The following is a 21866-nucleotide window of genomic DNA, read 5'->3' on the forward strand; positions in this document are numbered from 1 at the left end:
CCTCATATTTGAAGCAGAATCCTCAGGCACTGTAGAAACTGTAGGGACAGATGGTAATTTTGAAATAGATGATCCCCTTCCTACAAGAGAAAGCAGTAAATAAATGAATTATATACAAACACATGCCAGAGGTTAGACAACTGGACCAGAAACTGAAGCCTTGAGCTCCATCTCTGAGAAACCACGGTTTTCAAGGGTTTGTGAGGACTAGGTAAACCCTTCCACCCCTCTGTACCTCAAATTTTTTTGCCATAAGACTCCTATTTACTTACATTCATATTTACCAGGTATGCCATGGCAAGCTTTTTAGATTTTGCTCCAGCACAAACAGAAAGTAATTCCAGCAAGCCTTGCAGTTTGCTTTGTGAACCAGGAAGTCAGACTAGAATGCAGTGGTCCCTTCTGGCCTTATAAGCCACGATTCTCTCTGAACAAATTTAACACTTATAACCTTAAGCAGTAAATACAAATAATGTCTTATGCCCTTAATATTGCTGTAGTGCACAAATATACACTAATACAAAGCCAAATGGCAAGATTTTACAGCATCTCTTTTGGTTACTCATCCAATTTCAAGTAACTTGCACAGAAAACCATTATTTTTTTGTCTAAAATTAAAACATATTTGTGTCAAAATGAAGCAGAATACAAAATGGGTGGGTATTTTCAACAGCCTAGCTTAAATTTTTGCAACACTGGGACTCTTGACAAAGACAACTATGATAAAATTCTGAACTGCACTGCCAGCATCATTAGCATGATGGCAGGGTATAACCTCATTCTCTAACTTTGCCACATCAATTATTCAAAGGTTGATAGGGAAGACAGGGTCATTTATGTATCCTACACTTACAAAAAAAAAAGCAATTGTGTTATGTCTAATTGACATTACATGGCTCTCATCAGCAGAGTAGGAATCTGTAAATACTAAATTCTGCTGTTCAGTACATAGAGAAATACAACCTCCATACTGCAGTATGGATTGGTATTAGCAATGATGAATTGGGGATAAACAAGACAGCCAGAGATTTCACAGATATTTGCTACAAGGATAGGAATGGTGACTCACAAATCTTGCACTGCATTCCAAACTATCAAGAGGAATGAATCTTTGCAGACAGATTTTTGTGCATTTCCCAAGAGCACGACTGCTTCTAGTCCATCTGCAATCCTATCTCTTTCCAACCTTAGACCCTGTCCTATTCTCTTTTCTCTCACCTCACTAGTTTCAGATTCTTATGCTGCTGGAAACAGGGGAAGGAGAAAAAAAAAGGGGGGGGGGGGGGGGGAAAGGCATAAAAAAAGAGTATAATCATTTCAGTTCTTACATCTACCTTAGCGAAGACATGATCCTTCTCAGAACAATTTCTGATCCTCCCACATACACTGGAGTGAGCTCAGTTAAATGCAACCTGTCTGGAAACCAGCTGCTAAGATCTTGCAAGTGTCTACCAAAATGTGTCAACTGCAACTTTTCAAAAGTCTTTCTACTTGACTGAAGTGGAATAGATTTGTAAAAAGACGGCGAAGACAGACCTTTGAGATACTAAGTTTATTTCTCCTGTCAAATTTCAAACCTTTGCTCCAAAACACTGGCATATGGTTTCATCCTAGAAATGTTGGTTTGGGTTTGTTGGGGTTTTTTTTCTTCTATCTGGGGAAGGTGTTCTTCTCTTATCGTGTTTCAAAGGTAGCACAGAAACTAATATATTTAACTAATGCATCAAAAAGGTGAAAAGTTTTTATCTTATTTTTCTTTCTCCATAGGTAGGAGACATCTTTGTGAACGTGATTCACTTGCACTTTTCATAAATTCAGCATGAAGCTCTTTTGACCTTTGCATGGGATAATGGTCAGAAAGAAATTTTGAGTGGACCATACAAAATGAAGGACAAGAAAGTGAAGAACAAAGCATTAGCTGAAATCCAGGTGGAATCCGAATCTTCTGGGCATTGTTTCCTAACTAATTTATCTAATAAAGGCAAATCAAATATATATTTCTGAAAATTTAAATGGTGATGGCTAGATTCTGTAAATATTTTCAATATTTTCCCAGATATAATTCAATTTCATTAAGATCTAGTTTCACACAGTCAAACCACCAAAAATTACTTTGGATATTTCCAAAGGAAAAGCAGTCAAATGATGTGCCATAAATTAGAATGCAGCCTCCTGTACAGCAGAAAACAAAGCCTACAGAAGGCAACAAGCCACATGATTCAGCGGTTCCAAAGACTCCAGTTGTTTTGGGGATACTTAATAGATACAGGTATAGGGGGGGGTTGTTTGTGGGTTTTTTGGTCTTTTTTTTTTTAGTTACATATGCACAATATACTGCCTGTTGGATTAAGACTTTAAAGCAATTATGTCATTTTCATGACAGCCTTTATATTTAAATAATTTCACTAGAATTCCCAGCTTTCTCCCTTAAGCCCAACACCCCTATTCTCGCTAAATAAGTCCCTCTAATTTAAGAATATTCTGAAGTCCACATGCCCAGTAGTGGACTTAAGCCCACATACCGTCCATTAGGGAAAATCAGCAAACTGGTCTCGGTAGTTCAACAGAATACAAAACTGAAATGGCATCCAAAGCCTTCAAAATAAGAAAGTCCTCTCAACATGCAGATTGCACACACAGTCTTGTTATAGAAATGCCTGCATGCTTTTTACTACACATAAAATCTGTGACCAGCAATCCACTAACTATTGGGTATGTTAGAAAGTGAAAAGTATATACAACTAAAATCCCACCACATTAAATGCATAGCAAAATCAAGGATCACTTTATCAGTAAAAAATAAGACTTTAACAGTGCAGCACAGTAGCATGAGTTTTACAGTCAAATGAGATAAAAATAATTCAATACAATATTTAGGCCACTAGCAATAACTGAAGGAAAAACGAGAAAAAATTATCAAGGAAAACATCTGCAAGGACAATGAAAGGGCATAATAGCCATCAGGAGGCTAACAGACATACACTCAGTCTGGGGTAACTTGAGTTTCTGTTGTTTGTTTTCTTTTGTGGGAGGGGTTGGGGTTTTTTCGTTTGGTTTTCTGTTTTTACACACAATTGCACCGGTGAAAATGGTTAGAGTGGCAGGTAAAGGAAATCATTGACAACACAGATAGGACATGATTTTTTTTCTTCTTGAAATCCAAACAAATTGCGCATAACAGATTAGGTATAAATACAAAACTCTATGAAGTTTTAAGTTAAATACAACTTTTAAATATAGACATAACAGAAAAAGCACTGATAATTTGAATTTGACAACAGCATAAGGCAGGCACCTATATAAACTGATCTTCTTTTTGAAGATTATGTAAGGATATTTATGGCCTGAATTTATTCATGCTTATCATCACCAAACCCACATTCCAGACTCCGATATATTTCACTAAATGGGGTAAATCTCAGATTTATCACAGCTGAGAATTTCATGGTTTTTTTAGATAGGATTAGGCATAGTGATTTTTGCATTCTAGTTTTTGTTTTGTGGAAGTACTTTTTTGACTTTATTTCACTCAGAAGTAGCTTTTTAGTCTAGTATTTTTTCTGCCATTGGTAAAAAAAATGAAAATACTTCAGTAGCGTATTTTCATCCACAACACACATGTGGGTAAGTGCAGTAGCTACTTCAAACATGTGGAACTAAACTGACTTATCTCTTCCTTATCCTCTCACTGATAAACTGGCTCCTTCAAACTGACAGTTTTAGAGACATTTGCAAGAACATAAAAGAAAATGCAAATAGATCATCTGTCTAGCACCCTTACAGTGAAACCTTATTGTTTATTCAAGGTTCCCAAGGGTCTAAAGAAATAATGTCTTTAGCAATAAAATATTGTTAAAGAAACTGCTTGTGCAAGATCCTCATGCTTTTGCACATACACTCACAAAGTACGCTTGGCAATACACAAGCAGTGCATGATATACTTTACTCTGGAAGGATGGAGATGAGGTAGAAAAAACAGTGAGTTGAATTAAATAACCATACCTCTTAATTTTGTACAACAGACTTACCATACACAAATACACTGATGCCCTTTATGAAAGGAGTGTCTGGTAAAATGACGACCCCATTCAAAAATACACTTCCAGGGCTAGCAGCGTACAATGCAAGACTACAATGAAAGGTTTTACAAGCTAATATAAGGAATCTGGTACATAAACACATCTGTGAGTTAAACCAAAACAGATTTCACAAGACAGTGGTTTCTCTAAAGAGAAGTTGTTTTAAAACAATTTTCACATTGAAACAGTTTTAAACCATTTCTACTGCATATCATTAGCATTTTGAGATTTTTAAGTGTCATTCTGCTTTGGTGACTAGCCTTCAACTACTGCCACTGTGAAGTTGGAGTTCTCTTTGAAATAGTTACTACAGTCCAGTGAATTTCTTGAACTACCTCTGCACTGACGGTAACTCACTTCACATTTGTTTTTCTTACTTTAGCTTGTCTCCCACAAACTTCTATTACTGCAAGACTTCAAGTTTATTTTCACCTATGTGCAAAGATTAACGAATACCTTTGTTCTTTGCAAAGAAGCCAGCTGCGGGAAAAAAAATTACATTTCCCTACACATACGACTAGCATTCAGGAGTCACAACTCCTTTTTTACCTCCTGTTACTGCTTATTCCCAGGTTTCTTTCAAGCACCCACCTCCTTTTTCACCTCAGCCTTTGACATGGCCTTGTTTATGACTTCACACCTTGGGGAACAGCCCATGCCTCTACTCTCCTGAAGCAGAAATCCTGCTGGCAACTCCATGTGGCTCAGAGGCAAAACAAACGAAACTCAAAGAACTGCAAGTAAGAGGGGGAGGAGGCAGGCAACAGATATTGAGTGGAACTTCTGAGTGTTCTCTACACTCTGAGCATCAGTGAGGACAAGATGCAATTCACTCCTGCTTCCTACAGACTTCTCATACTCCCTCTTTATTTGAACAACCATTTGCAAACTGAATAGTGAAAGTCTCAAAAATTACATTCTTTAGGGTGAAACACTAATAAAACACATGTGAAATCCTTCAAGTACATAAACAGAGAAACTCGAAGTATCAGAGAAAACAGTGGAAGTGCAAACTGCAAAACAGTTAAAAAATTTCACACAACTTCAGAACTTTACAACTGTAATTGAAACATTTAAAAGGAAAAATAAGTGACAAACAAAAATACAAGCATCCCACTAGCATATTCACAATAGATCAGACATCTTCGCCAAGTGTTGCCTATCCAGACATTTGTTCTGCCTTTCCAATAGCCCTTCCTGGACACAGCACGTGTAAAATCTCTGCACCAAATCTCACATTTAGCCTATAAGCCTGTCCAATGAAGAAACAACTTGAGTAAATTCCTCCTCCTTGGACTGTTACTAGTAAATATGCTCTTTGGCTCAATATTACCCTCACTGAGCCAAATGATTGGCTTAACATGGGCCATAAAGGGGCTTTATTTTCTCCATCGATTTCCAAGACCTTTGAACAATTGGAGCAGTAATCCCAGCAAACCAAAAACCAGAATATCAGCCATCAGTAACATACCAATGGGCAAGTTTACACACAAGGGGGCACATTTGTATTCAGGAAAGGCTTTTTGTGCTGAGAAATACTCTGCGGCTTGAATGAGTAAAGGTGAAGAAACCTCTATGAAAATGCCAGGCTGTCTGAGGCCAGAACATGTTTTCACCCTCTTTCAAAGTATCACAGAAACAGAGTGAACTTAGATGGTTATCTTTCCAACTTGTCAACACTTTGTATTTAGTAGACCAGGACATGTCACACCCACTTGACATGAGCTTAGGACATTCTTAAGGGTCAAATATGTGAGATACTCACAGACCCTGAGCTACACGCAAGATGCAAACTTCAGGAAAAAATACTGGGAAGAAGGTTGATGAATTCTGAACACACGCAAATGGCAACAGCGGCATCTGGAATCACATAGACTGACTAATATTTCAACACAGACTGACACTTTCAGCAAGCAATTTTGACATCACACCTACAGGTGGAGGATGCTCACATACTATATAAAATTCATTCTCAAATTATGCTTATGTACACATTACAACTACAACACTATCACTTGTTGTTTAATCCCAATTCAATGTCTGTATCTCCATTTCATCTCTATTTTGGAGTAAATTGACTCAAGTCTCCACCGTAAAGCATTATATGCTATTATTTTAAGGTTCTGTTTCCTTAATTGGTTTTTAAAACATATCAAACAAATGTATACAGAATTCACTTTAAAAAATTCTTTGACTCATAAGGGTGACATTACGGTGGGTGTGTACTACAGGCCACCTGACCAGGAGGAGGAGGTTGATGAGGCCTTCTACAGGCAGCTGCAAGCAGCCTCACAGTCACAGGCCCTGGTTCTCATGGGGGACTTCAACCACCCTGACATCAGCTGGGAAGACCATACAGCTAGGCAGGTGCAATCCAGGAGGTTCCTACAGAGCATCGATGATAACTTTCTGATGCAAGTGGTGGAGGAACCAACAAGGAAAGGCGCGCTGCTGGACCTTGTGTTAACAAACAAGGAGGGACTGGTGGAGGATGTGAAGGTCGGAGGTAGACTCGGCTGCAGTGACCATGAAATGGTGGAGTTCAGGATCCTGCGTGGAGGAAGCAGGGCGATAAGCAGGATCAAAACCCTGGACCTCAGGAGGGCTGACTTTGCCCTCTTCAAGGAGCTACTGGGAGGAATCCCGTGGGCCAGGGCCCTCGAAGGCAGGGGGGTCCATGAGTGCTGGTCACTCTTTAAACAACACTTCTTTCATGCACAGGAGCAATGCATCCCCCTGAGAAAGAAATCTAGCAAAGTAGGCAGGAGACCTGCATGGTTAAACAAGGAGCTTCTAGCAGAGATCAGGCAGAAGAGAAAGGTCCATGGAATGTGGAAAGAGGGGCAGGCCACTTGGGAAGAGTACAGGAACGTGGTCAGAGCGTGCAGGGATGCGACGAGGAAGGCCAAGGCCCACCTGGAATTGAAGCTGGCAAGGGATGTCAAAAACAACAAGAAGAGCTTCTTCAAGTACATCAGCAGCAAAAGAAAGGCTAGGGACAATGTGGGGCTGCTGCTGAATGAGGCGGGTGTCCTGGTGACGGAGGATGCGGAGAAGGCAGAGCTACTGAATGCCTTCTTTGCTTCAGTCTGCAGTGCTAAGACTGGCCCTCAGGAATCCCAGGCCCCGGAGGTAAGAGAAGAAGCCTACAAAGAGGACGACTTTCCCTTGGTCGAGGAGGACTGTGTGAGGGATCGCTTAAGCGATCTGGATGCCCACAAATCCACGGGCCCCGATGGAATGCACCCACGAGTGCTGAGGGAGCTGGCAGATGTCATTGCTGAGCCACTCTCCATCATCTTTGAGAGGTCCTGGAGGACAGGAGAGGTGTCCGAGGACTGGAGAAAGGCCAATGTCAGTTCAATCTTCAAAAAGGGCAAGAAGGAGGACCCAGGGAACTACAGGCCGGTCAGCCTCACCTCCATCCCGGGAAAGGTGATGGAGCAGCTTATCCTGGAGGCCACCATCAAGCAAGTGGAAGAAAAGAAGGTTATCAGGAGTAGTCAGCATGGATTCACCAAGGAGAAATCATGCCTGACCAATCTGATAGCTTTCTACGATGACATGACTGGCTGGGTAGACGAAGGGAGAGCCGTGGATGTTGTCTACCTGGACTTCAGCAAGGCTTTCGACACAGTCTCCCATGATATCCTCCTAGGGAAGCTCAGGAAGTGTGGGCTGGATGAGTGGTCAGTGAGGTGGATTGAGAACTGGCTGAATGGCAGAACTCAGAGGGTTGTCATCAGCGGCTCTGAGTCTAGTTGGAGGCTGGTAACAAGTGGTGTCCCCCAGGGGTAAGTACTGGGCCCAGTCTTGTTTAACATCTTCATCAACGACCTGGATGAAGAGTTAGAATGTACCCTCAGCAAGTTTGCTGATGACACCAAACTGGGAGGTGTGGTAGACACACCGGAAGGCTGTGCTGCCATTCAGCGTGACCTGGATAGGCTGGAAAGTTGGGCAGAGAGGAACCTGATGAGGTTCAACAAAGGCAAATGCAGGGTCCTGCAGCTGGGGAGGAACAACCCCATGCATCAGTACAGGCTTGGGACGGACCTGCTGGAGTGCAGCTCTGCGGAGAGGGACCTGGGTGTCCTGGTGGACGACAGGTTAACCATGAGCCAGCAGTGTGCCCTGGCTGCCAAGAAAGCCAATGGAATTCTGGGGTGCATCAAGAAGAGTGTGGCCAGCAGGACGAGGGAGGTTCTCCTTCCCCTGTACTCTGCCCTGGTGAGGCCCCATCTGGAGTACTGTGTCCAGTTCTGGGCTCCCCAGTTCAAGAAAGATGAAGAGCTACTGGAGAGAGTCCAGCAGAGGGCTACAAGGATGGTGAGGGGACTGGAACATCTCCCCTACGAGGAGAGGCTGAGGGAGCTGGGCTTGTTCAGCCTGAAGAAGAGAAGGCTGCGAGGGGACCTAATATATGCTTACAAATATCTGAAGGGTGGGTGTCAGGAGGATGGGGCCAAGCTCTTTTCAGTGGTGCCCAGTGACAGGACAAGGGGCAATGGGCACAAACTGAGGCACAGGAAGTTCCGTCTGAACATGAGGAAGAACTTCTTCCCTCTGAGGGTGATGGAGCACTGGAACAGGCTGCCCAGGGAGGTTGTGGAGTCTCCTTCTCTGGAGATATTCAAGAACCACCTGGACAAGGTCCTGTGCAGCCTGCTGTAGGTGACCCTGCTTCAGCAGGAGGGTTGGACTAGATGACCCACAGTGGTCCCTTCCAAACCCTACTATTCTGTGATTCTGTGACTTCAGAAAAAACAGCTAAAATATTTTTAAGTGTAGCAATAATGTTATTAAATAGCCTTCATACAAAACAATCAAAGCTCAAAATATATATTCACTACATAAACTTTCAGCACCATTTAAAAAACAATTTAATTCATTTTTTTCTTAATTACAAAAGTAAACAAATTTCCAAGGAATGTTAATGGAATAAATGAGAAGAGTGTATTTATTCTCTGTTGCATGAAAACAAAAATTAGTGAAAGAACATGTGATTTGAACTCAGAGAAAAATTATATATATCATATTTTGGTTTTATAGGAAGCTCACTTCTTCCTACTTGTATCCTCCAACAAAAAAGTTAGAGGCCTTATACAGAACTTTACACCATACTTAAATGTGTGCAATTTATATGAGCAATGTAAGTATAAACCACTCCACTTCTGCAAAATTTTTGTTTCCATGCCATTATTTTACTGGCAAGAAATAGTGTCACATTTTAATCTGTTTAAGGCATGATTTCATTTATCCCTTTACTTTTTCTTTTAATTAATTAGACTGCCAGTCTAAACATGTCTTCTGTTTTTAATCCTGATTAGTTTCTTTTTATGCATATCAGTTTAGATTGCATGTCCAATTTTTGCCAAAAATCCCAGACATGCTGGAAGTCAGGCAGTTATAAACTCAACAGTATCGTCTATTGTCTGAATTTCTTATATATACTACAGGCACAGGAGTACTCTTTTTTTTTTTCCTCCTATATGTTGTTAAAAGAATGACTAAATGTGAAAATCAATGTTCATCTGTTTTGTTTCTATTAAAAGCAAGTGAATACTGACTTGAGAAACTGTAATAGTTAAGCCCACATCTAACCTGGGTAAACCAGTAAGAAGTTAACAAACTAGCAATTATTTTAAACACTTTCAGTGTAGGTAAGGTTTTATTATTTTAAAAACAGATTAGTTGCTCGGAGCCAATCTTCCCCAAAGAACCGTGATATTTTAGAAGACAGCTAATTTTCCTAGTCCAAACATTACTCTTAGACTACTATAGTGTTACCTTCTGCAATTTCAGTGACTAAATGGACTCTCTCTTTTGCAAAGAATAAGAACATACTATATTTCAATAGCTTTTCTTTTCCATTATCATGGCTGGAACAAAAAACTTTTTTGATTTCCCCAAGAAATACAAAGGGCAATTGAAGATGGCTACAAATATCTTCCAGGCACAAGAGTATTAGAGGACTTGAACACAGCTTACATTTTTTTCCTCAGTATTTGCAATTTGGATGAAAGTTCATAAAAACAGGAAGCAAGAACTCAAGCATTGAAAAGAAACACCAATAATCAGGCATAGATGGAGATATCCTTGACTGAGATGCAAATTAGTTGTAAGTCTGGACACTGAACTTCATGGGCACAAACAATTATGAGATCCTACACACCACCCTTGTGACTTAAACATGGCTAAGTAGAAAAGCATGCCTTTGACACAGCATATAAGGTTAAACATCATTTATCTCATACAGAATGACCAGAGATACTCAGGGTTCAAAGGACCACTTGCTTATAAACAGCCTACTCAATTTTGTCCCCACTGAAAAAACTGTCCAAAGCAATTAGTTCAGCATCAACACAGAATCTGACCTCAGGCTAATGCTATTGGAAACAATTGCATATAATTTGCAGTCCTACTCAGCACTAGCACATGCATCCTTGGACAAATACCCTACAATATTTTACATAACAAAATCTGTTACAAAAAGCAGTCTTTAGACTAAATAAACAAAAACTGTGAGAAATCTTGAAATTATGACAAATATTGCTCAGACATTTGCGTTTGTTCTGCTAGATGAAGGCAAAAGGAGAATCCCAAAAAAGTTTAGCAAAGCTTGTTTTTAATACACTACTTTTTATTATTGCTAGTTTTGATGCTGTAGCTACACAAATGTAAAAAATAACCTACGTATAAATTTTTTAAAAATTATATGAGGTATAAATTCTAAGAAAACATCAAAAAGGATGAATTCTTACATTCTTGAACCCATACAATGTCACTGACAGTTGGTCCAATTTAACCTAGAGACACATCTGTTTGCCAGTAAAGTATCTGATACTGGTCTCTATTAGAGGCACAGATACTGAATGCAGGTCTGGAAGCTGCTGTATAAGGGCATATGACAAAGATATAGACAAAGTAGTATGTAGGATACAAAGGTCTCCAAGGTCCTTTTGACTGATGATAATCTAGGACGTTATATGACATACAGCCCAGTAGCTTAAAAAAAAAAAAGTCTAAAACACCATCTTCCCCGATTATTGGCACATTTTCCCCTTAGAAAATACAACCAGCAATAAGTATCAATATTCTCAGTATACGCAAGACTCGTCTATAGACTGATAATATATATACACACTAATCAATATTACAACGGAAGGCAGCTAATGACTTAATGTCTGAAAAACAATTGTTCTCATCTACAGTCTATTGAGATATGGATAACTATTGAAAAACATATCACTTTCACATAACAAAAAACACGTGACAAAAGTTTGTTCATCTGTATTCAGAGTGAATGGTGAGGGAGGGAGAAGCAAGAGAGGAAAGGTTGGGATTTCAGTTGTCAAATTTACCCTTACTCACCAGGAGATTCTCCTGACAAATCTGGAGCTTGAGCTGAATCTAAAGAAGAAACCATACTGACAGCATTTGTAGGAACACCTATAGCAGCTGTAGAAGATGAAATAGTTGATTTCTTCGGTGGTACAACGACACTCCTAGGTGAAGACAAAAAGCTAGTAAATAATACTGTATGAAGATTTACACATCATGATCCTTGTTTACACATCTAGCACATACACTTCTATGTCCTGCAAAAGTACCATTCCTTCCCTATTTTCTTTTTTCATCATCTTTGGAAATCTACCTTAACCTAACGGACACTTCACCCTTGTTTATTAGCTCATCCACTTCTGCAAAATCTCTGACAAACAAGCACACAGTTAGAAGATCAGCAGGATAAGTGACCTGCAAGTAGGTTTTAGTTTTCACCTTAGTTTCCTGAACATTTGGGTTTACATTTCAGGCAACTATTTACAAAAGATATCACAGTATCCAAAACAAAAACACAAGATAAATTATCAACACTGAAGGTTGCCTTGACAGTACACTACTTCTGGTATTCTAAAGCAGAACAGATGACTAATCCTAACACATAACTGTGTGCACATACAAACATCCACACGTCGCAAAAATATGGCTAAGGCATGAATTTCAGTGTATCTTGTTAATAAAGTTTTACTTGTCTAACAAATCCAAACATACTTTAGAGTTTAAGGGAGAATCTCCATTTCTTATACAAGTTAAAAGTGAGGCCTTACAGTCAGCATTAAAGATTACACAGGAAGAAAAGATACAAAGTGACAAGTTAGGCACTGAGATTTATCTCACATGTTACTAAGACATCTATTTATGCTATAGTAATTTCAATTAAATTGTAGTACTTTATTCCAAATACCTAAAATGCCTTGCTAAGCATACATTAAAGGCATTTTTAATTGAAGGTTAGCTCCATAAACATGCAAAAACACAGCTAATGAGGTAAAGAGTACAGCTGATATACAATGCACTCCCACAGCAGCGCTTACTTTTAATTACCTGGTGTTAACCGTAAGCCGAAAATCTTCAACGTTCAATTTATTTAATCACATCTTTTGTTGACAGTACTATAACTACACAGTGAAAGTATTCCCTTAATAGCATTAAAATATCCATTTTCTAAACAAAGTAACTTAGAAACTTGACCCAAATTCAGGTGTGCTAATAACAACTAAAGAAGTTCTGTCAAATATTTCTAAAATAGTTCTTCCTAGAATAGGAAAAAAGGACTGTATTTGACTCCCTTCTTCAGTCCAAAGGATGTCACAGAAGCTACACCACATTACTGATTAAATCAGCCCTCCTTAATGGCAGGAGTAGGCAGGCACCATACTTGGAGGCAGTACATGTCATATCATGATAAGGGTGACTGCTAACGTTAACTATACAGTAAAAAAATAGAAGCAGTAACACCTGAACCCCAAGTCAAGATACTATACCTAAACCGTGACATTTGCTCACGTTTATGTCAGTTTCCCTGAAACATGAATAATGCAGTGACATTCATATATTTAGACTGTCATCTAAATTATAGCCACATTATTGGTGAATTTTGCATCACCCAGGTATAAGAAGTGGATCTCTCGCTCAAGATTGTGACATTCACTGTCTGGAAACTGTTCACTACTACTTTATAACACACATTCACACACCTGGAAGAGGCCTGGAAATTAATACAAGTTTACCGAGCACAAGATGCACCCACACATAGCAGAACTTTTGGACATTTCTCCAGCATTCATGACCCAGCACTAAAGCCCAGGCGTGCTCCTTTACAGATTTTAAGTTCTTTTACTGTATAGTTATTCAATTCAAGAAATACTGATCAATAATATTAATCCCAAATCATACAGACATATAACAAATACATGTCTATTCACGTGGACTCTGTGAGATCTCAGTGCACGAGCTAGAAATATTTCTTTGCGCATCCACTAAGTTACAGAAACAATTATCCATTCGCTGCTAATACACACACATTTACTTTGGATGCAAGTAGATATGGCAGAATGTTTAGTGACAAATTTTGGTGCACATGTAGGTGGCAATTGTGGACATACAGAATCACAGAATAGTAGGGGTTGGAAGGGACCTCTGTGGGTCATCTAGTCCAACCCTCCTGCTGAAGCAGGGTCACCTACAGCACGCTGCACAGGACCTTGTCCAGGTGGGTCTTGAATATCTCCAGAGAAGGAGACTCCACAACCTCCCTGGGCAGCCTGTTCCAGTGCTCCATCACCCTCAGAGGGAAGAAGTTCTTCCTCATGTTCAGATGGAACTTCCTGTGCCTCAGTTTGTGCCCATTGCCCCTTCTCTGGTCACCGGACACCACTGAAAACAGTTTGACCCCATCCTCCTGACACCCACCCTGAAGATATTTATAAGCATTTATAAGGTCCCCTCGCAGCCTTCTCTTCTTCAGGCTGAACAAGCCCAGCTCCCTCAGCCTTTCCTCGTAGGACAGATGCTCCAGTCCCCTCACCATCCTTGTAGCCCTCTGCTGGACTCTCTCCAGTAGCTCTTCATCTTTCTTGAACTGGGGAGCCCAGAACTGGACACAGTACTCCAGATGGGGCCTCACCAGGGCAGAGTACAGGGGAAGGAGAACCTCCCTCGACCTGCTGGCCACACTCCTCCTAATGCATCCCAGAATGACATTGGCCTTCTTGGCAGCCAGGGCACACTGCTGGCTCATGGTCAACCTGTCGTCCACCAGGACACCCAGGTCCCTCTCCACAGAGCTGCACTCCAGCAGGTCCACCCCAAGCCTGTACTGGTGCATGGGGTTGTTCCTCCCCAGCTGCAGGACCCTGCATTTGCCTTTGTTGAACCTCATCAGGTTCCTCTCTGCCCAACTTTCCAGCCTATCCAGGTCACGCTGAATGGCAGCACAGCCTTCCGGTGTGTCTACCACACCTCCCAGTTTGGTGTCATCAGCAAACTTGCTGAGGGTACATTCTAACTCTTCATCCAGGTCGTTGATGAAGATGTTAAACAAGACTGGGCCCAGTACTGACCCCTGGGGGACACCACTTGTTACCAGCCTCCAACTAGACTCAGAGCTGCTGATGACAACCCTCTGAGTTCTGCCATTCAGCCAGTTCTCAATCCACCTCACTGACCACTCATCCAGCCCACACTTCCTCAGCTTCTCTAGGAGGATGTTATGGGAGACAGTGTCAAAAGCCTTGCTGAAGTCGAGGTACACAACATCCACCACTCTCCCCTTCATCTACCCAGCCAGTTATGCCATCGTAGAAAGCTATCAGATTGGTCAGGCATGATTTCTCCTTGGTGAATCCATGCTGACTACTCCTGACAACCTTCTTTTCCTCCACTTGCTTGTTGATGACCTCCAGGATAAGCTGCTCCATCACCTTTCCCGGGATGGAGGTGAGGCTGACTGGCATGTAGTTCCCTGGGTCCTCCTTCTTGCCCTTTTTGAAGATTGAACTGACATTGGCCTTTCTCCAGTCCTCGGGCACCTCTCCTCAAAACAAATCATTCATGTAATTAATTTTAAATTGGAAAACACCAAACTACCTTCCAGGTAAAAAAAAAAAAAAAAAAAAAAATCTTCTAGGTAAGTCTTCTGTCTCCAGGGCTTAAAATCACTCAGAATTCTCTCAAAACCTCAAATGAGAATAGCTGTGTCCTCTGACTGCCTATGAACGCTACTGACCTTACCCCTCTGACTCTATTAAGAGCCCCAGGAACTGCAAAACAGGTGGTATTTTAAGTTGCAAAGGGCAAGCCAGACCCACACCTTAAAAAAAATTACACATAAATGGCTGAATTTCAACTAATTTTATATATTACAACTTCTCCTTTTCAGATGAAAACACAAGAATGAATATGCTGGAAGGATCAAGAAGGAATTTTAGCAGAGGAGTAATTTTTAGTGCTACTGAAAGCAGCTCCTCACAGGGCTAGTAACAGTTCTGGAACTGTGTGGGAGCAAGGAAGCCTGTGAGCAGATACGGCTCTTACCTTAACACCGCTCATCTGCAGGTGACAATGAGTGGAGACAAAAGAAATCCCAGCTACAACAGTCTTCCACTCTCTGTGCTGTTTCTGACACAGCACTATATATTATCATTCTTTCCTGTAAACTTCTACTGACCTTCAGCTTGCTTAACTGTAGTTGCACTGAGGGAGCAGTTTCAGCAAGCTGCCAGACACTCTATAAGCTACCCAAAGAAAGGTGCATCCAAGCAAAGGAATTCGCCTTTTTTTCCCCCGCTGGGCTGCGTCAGACAGCAATAAATGACCACAATAGTCCCTTTTACCTTTTAAGATCATTTGTATACCTTATCACCTTCAAATCCATAGAAGCTTCAGAATGCAAGTACAGCTGCTACTTTCATCTTCAGTAACTTACTTTCCATGAAGTACATAAAAGGGGAATTATATTCTGCCACTTCTATTACAGTTTTCAGTATCTAGCAATGGCATTCACTTTAAGGAAGATACTCTGATTACTAGCACCAGGAATACGGCACTAATACACAGCTGCAAAGTAGTGCTGTTAGCAGGCTTTTTTTTTTTAATTACCCAACATAATTCCTTTTGCTTTGATTCAAGGAATAAAAATGAGTAAGTACAGGTTTCAGACTTGGAAATACAGAACATATGCTGCCTTATAAACAGTACATATTGGTGTGCATGTATGTATTCCAGACACAGTCACCACACGCTTTGACCAAGAGACACTGACTTTCAAAAAGTTTTCTGAGAAACTTTGGTTGTTTACCATATCACACTGAAAAAAAAATTTAGCTTTTGGCTAAAAAAGCTTTAAAATAAATAAAAAGTGTACTTCATAAATTCTACAATAATTCTCATATTTAAAGGTCATGTTAGATCTTGATCCCCTCTGTTACAAGCTTGGTTAAGGATTCAGAGTATTCATGATGCACCACAGCCAAAGACTTCTGCTGTGCTCTGTAACTATAAAGCAAGATAAAAGGCAACAATACAGAGGCTGGAGAAACCGGTGCTTCACATTAAGAAATCCGAACCTTGGAAGAAAACAGAGGCTTTGAACAACTCACCATAAAGCTGTTTCCTAGCCTTAGACTAGTTCTGAATATAATTTATTTTAGATAGTGATCTTCAACAGTCTACTGCAACAGTTCTGATTTTTCCACCCAAACTAAAACAAACAGTATTTCTGGTGAGGAAAGAAGGTCCCTTCTCCTGACAGCTGTGTCAATCTGAAGCACACAGCCAAAAGAAGTGCTGGATATTGTCCAAAAATGTGATGTAAAGAAACCCCAGGTCCTCAATGTACTTTCTCTCTGTCTTCTGGTCAGTTGCCACGACCTTCTATTAAAAAAAATCCTTAAAATAGCTCGAGAACAGCAAACCAAAACATCGAAGTATCTTAACATTATTACTTTATATTAACACCATTACATTGCTGCACTATTTGTAATGTAATGTTTACTACTACGTATGTCATCCCTTTCAACGGTGCGATTTACCAACGTTACAGTTGCAGTATTTGTTTTAGGAGCTTCCATTTCCATATCTTCTTCAAGGTACGAAAGTACAGCTCAGCAATGACATAGTTTCATATTTATCACCTACTGGAAAGCAAATTAAGATATCTGAAGCATAAACATTGCTCATGTTTCTTTATTTACATTCTGAAATTCCCATATCTTTCCTACTTTGTACAGTAATATGGTATTTTCTCTGAATATTTAGATAGAAATGCAACTGTGTTCAAACAGAAATATTTGCCATTAACCATCCATGTTCTTCTTTTGAAAGATTATTTAAATGCTAATAAAGGTAAAATGAATGCAACTGGCAGAAAGAATGTATGAGACAGTGAAAAAATGAAGATCAAATATTGTAGTAAATAAACTATGTGGGAAACATGGAGTGTTTAGCACATTATTAAATCAGGTAAATTTTTCAGAGAAGTGTTTTAAAAATTCATGTGCTTTGAAATTATCTCCAGTAATAGGACACTTGCTTTTAAAGAGTACACAAATAAGACAGTCCTTTTTTGTAGCTAAATAGACAAACATTTTTTTAAAAGTTAAATATTGCTACACATGTGAATAAAATATTCATAAGTGGCCTTATAGTATATTTCCTTACACTTACAAAAACAACATATTTTAAAAAACATCTGTAATCATGAATTAATTTAATCAGAATAACAATGTACATTAAGCAACCTCACACACGTGTAGAGACATAGAAGAAAACTGTCAATACATTTTACTCTAACATTCACCTTATCACACCACTTCAATTAACTCTATATTTTTAGGTTACATTCGTGTATTATAACATCCATTATCATAATATTCACATACAGGAGAAATAAAACAAACTAGAAAAATTGCACCAAAAAATATTCTTAAGGTGCATTTCAAGCAGACTTCAAGCACTAAAAAAATGATAGTTTAGTTGCCTCATTTACATGACTATATTAGATGTTTGCCTTTTTAAATTTAAAATAAAATATTTAAGGTTCAAAGTAGGAATTTACAGCACATGAACTGACAAACATAGGTTAGGCATAGTGAGAACTAGCCACCATAAATACATCCTAGCTAGAAGGTCAGTGTGTTATTAGTCCCAATTATGCTGAAGCGTAAGAAGCCTTCGTATTGCAGACAATTATTCACTGCTGAATGAGCACAGACCACTGAGCCGAACACTGACTTCTATCACAGACAAAGGCTTACACAATAATGATCTATTACGTCAAACTCCATGAGGATTTACTTACTGCAAGCTTTGTTGGTTTCAGACCACTGACTATTCTGTTTCAATATAAAGATACAAAATATCTATAAATATCTCTTAAATTTTGAGTACTTTTTCCTATTTTTTTTTAAGTTAGAAAGTCTTCAATTAATTTTAAATATATTTCAAGTTCCAAATTTTTCTTGGGCTCAAGTCAAATATTCCTAACACAACATGGGCCAGGCCAAACTGATGACCTCGCTATAATTTAAAAAAAACTTACATAAACGCTAATTCCCCTTGACATACAGGTATTTATACACATTTAATTCTTAGCATTCCAATTTTTCAGCATTGAGTAGCAACAAGTGTGAGAGTCTGTCTGTTTCCCTATGGGATTATTGTTTTAATTCAAAACCAAAAGAAGTTACTCTTGTTCCAAAACATTGTCCGCTGCAGAGCTCCTATGCAATTAGCAAAAGACCAATAAAGAGGATCAGAGACTTATTTTTACCTCTACTTTGTGAGCCAGCAAAGCAGCCTGCCATGTCAGTGTCATTCTATGGGCTCTGCTGTCTCTAGATAATACTTAATCTCTTATGATCCCCTTGAAATATCCAAGGAGAAAGGAAGAATAAGAGACACTCTAAATCATGAGAGATCGGGGTTGGGGGGAGGGGAGGGGAAGAGAAGAGATGATAGAAAGAATACAATCAATTTCATAAGAGAACTTCAAAATCAGCTTGGCAGGGAGAAGACTTCAAACACTTTGCTCCTTCAGCCCCTACAGAATGCAAACTGTTGGTGTACCAAAAGAGCTGAGCTTCTCATCACAGCATATGCACCTTGATCTGCAGATCCCCTGTTCTCCTATTCTGTCTCTCTCTACCTGTACCTGGCAGACTTAATCTTGTCATTGACAAGTTTATTCTTTTTACATTTGAAGCCCAAATCAATGAAGTCTAAAATGTATTCATTCCATATAAACAAGGACTTCGATTAAATTTAACTGACATGCCACAACCAACCATTACATAGGCACATTCATGCCACTGACTGACAAATGCGTAAACACAGGCTGAGCCAAACTAAGCAGCTTATAGAAGATGTTCCAAAAAGATAAACAAGCTTATTAACATATCTATTCTGTAAGTTACAGTTTAGCTGCAGATTCAGGCTTTATGGTACAAGATCACGATTTAAGAGCCTATATTACTCTGAACTCTCAGCATCAGTTTCTTATAATGACATGTTTCCACAAAGAGCAGAAGTAGTCAGAAGAGACCAAGGTTTTATTTTAAATTGCACAGTAGAAATGGCAAGTGATAGGTTATGGGTTTTATTAACTAACTGAAGAGAAATGTCATGTCTTTTTTTAATCCTAATAATTGGTTAATTTTATTTGTTTTATTTAAATTTGCTTGCATTAGCCCCCCTTCTTTTTCTACAAGATTACTACAAAATAAGAAAACTGCTGTTTTTAGGACACAATTAAACTGGAGCATTAATTCATGTCCCTGTGCTTCTTGGGAAAAAGCCAATGCAAGTCTTGAACTTTATCATGATAAACCCCTGGCACCCACTAAACACAAGACTGCATCTTCACATAAGATAAGCGGAAGATTTTTGGCATGGGAATGAACACATACACCTAGTTGTTCGCAAAGGCTTACAGCCTGGCAGCCTCTCAGTAAGGTTTCACTCACATAGCTGTTACTGTATACTCTCCAGCTATGGCTGGGAAGTTGATAATCCTTAAGATATGAGGAGAGTTTTGATTTCTGACACAGCATTCCCGAGATAAATGCAGGATCGGAGAGATGCTTTGAAATTCTCAGAGCTACCCCACTGGTAAACTGCTACATGGGAACAACTTTTAACAAAGTGTCTTTAGAACTAAACAAGTTTACTCATAGAACTTGTGTTTGCTAACACACAATATATTAAACGTAAACCAGATGCAGAAAATGAGAGTATCCCAAGGCCTGTTTTTCCAAACTTTCCCAATGTACCTTGGTATTTTTGTCTACCCCAAAGATATGAGCTACTATTTCCAACTCTATTACAGTTTCTTCTAAAAAGGTTTTTCTTTCCCTGGTACAAATTCCTTCCTGCTGTTGTCACTAGGTGTCATTTCAGAGCACAAACTTGTATTTTAAGCAGAGTTGCCCTATATAAAGATACAGTCACCTTCAAGTGGTCATGTAACTTTCCTACCTATATAATTTTAAATACAAATGTTTCACCTAAACCATTATTCTGTCTTTTTGATTAACTGATATATTAGCTAGCTAGCAACATGCCTTATCATAGATCAATGTATTTACCACAGATGCAAGATTGTGCATGTCACTACCAGATGACAATTGACAAGAGGCAAGACTTAAGTACATCATTAAGTACGCTTTTGTCTACTGGACATACCCACAAAAGGAACGAAATGAAAAATTAAGCAACTTAGAAATGCAGAGCTGACATAACCAAGGTCATGTGCAACTGCTGAGGGACAAAATACTTTGTATTAGTTCATGACCTTTTCCTCATATATTTAGCCCCACCGACTAAACACAAAATGTCACAGGAAACTAATACCCACAAGTCATCACTGTGGAGCAGTCCAGATAACTACATAAACACCTACAAACCCCCTTGCCGTCCACTCTTCCATTCACATGCTGTCTACTGCTTCAGCCCATGCATCCCTACTACTCCTCCCCTAGACCAGCTTCCTTTCAGTGTCTGATATAGTAATTATGCCTCAAGGTTAAGTGAGAGAATGTTGAGAGTTGTGGCTACAAATGGCTGGCACTTCAGAGGTAGGAAAAGGAGAGAAGAGTCCATCTGGGACAGTGTGGCACTGGCAAAGTAAAAGGGCAAAACAGCAAGAAGTCCAACTTTTCAGTGACTTGCTTTAGAAAACTCTCAGCAATTTAAGGGGTTTTTTTTTGTTATTTGAATGGCTTTGTAACTATACAGAAAAAAGAACACAAAATTGCAAGTGACTGAAGGGCTGCTACCTATGTCCAGTATTTCATTAGTGTACAGGTTACCAAATCAAACAGTACAATTTTCTCTGATAAGAAGGCTTTGTAGGCATAATCTACCTATGTCAGATATCAGGACTGCAAGCGCACAATTACTTCCCACCAAGTTAACCTGCTTGACACCAATTCTAATCAGATTTGCACAGGCAGCACCAACCTTCAGTTTCAGCAACAGCTAAAAAATAATTTCTAAATGCAACATGCACTTCTGTACCAGATCTCCAGACAAATATTATTTTGTGGTTCAAGTGTCTACCACTCAGCAATGAACAACAGGAATTTCCTGAACAAAAACATTAGTCACAGACTAAAGCACTATGCTATTTCACATCAACTGCCCGCTTGTTGTAAAGAACAATGATAGGCCTCAACAGGGACAGGCTAAAAGCACTTGGGCAGCAGCAGGGAGACAGGCATGAGAAGTTCTAACTCAGTGTCCCTCTTTTCCCAGTTTTCTCCTCTGCCTTAATCCTCCTACTGCTCCCAAAACGAGTTGTCCTCTGTTTAGCATCACAGCAGAGCACACTATTTACTTTGAGACAAGAGCAAGGGGGCCAAATGCTAGCGTACACCATCTGCATCTAATCTAGCCAGACAACCATCACCATCTCTTCCCCAACTAGTGATATGGCAATCTGAGCTG

The 21866-nt window shown here is 39.6% G+C and overlaps 1 protein-coding gene across 5 annotated transcripts in view; it reads right to left on the minus strand.

Moving 5' to 3' along the window:
• LRBA (LPS responsive beige-like anchor protein) overlaps window positions 1-21866 on the minus strand; it is a 423407-nt gene that overhangs the window by 301975 nt on the left and 99566 nt on the right. For all 5 annotated transcript variants that reach the window (XM_075421117.1, XM_075421115.1, XM_075421113.1 and 2 more), the window contains 2 exons: window positions 11454-11587; window positions 2-80 (listed from right to left, as the gene is read on the minus strand). In XM_075421117.1, coding sequence (XP_075277232.1) covers window positions 2-80; window positions 11454-11587 — 213 coding nt within the window. The remainder of the gene's footprint in view (window position 1; window positions 81-11453; window positions 11588-21866) is intronic.

This window comes from Opisthocomus hoazin, chromosome 5, assembly GCF_030867145.1.
Source record: "Opisthocomus hoazin isolate bOpiHoa1 chromosome 5, bOpiHoa1.hap1, whole genome shotgun sequence".
Classification (NCBI taxonomy): domain Eukaryota; kingdom Metazoa; phylum Chordata; class Aves; order Opisthocomiformes; family Opisthocomidae; genus Opisthocomus; species Opisthocomus hoazin.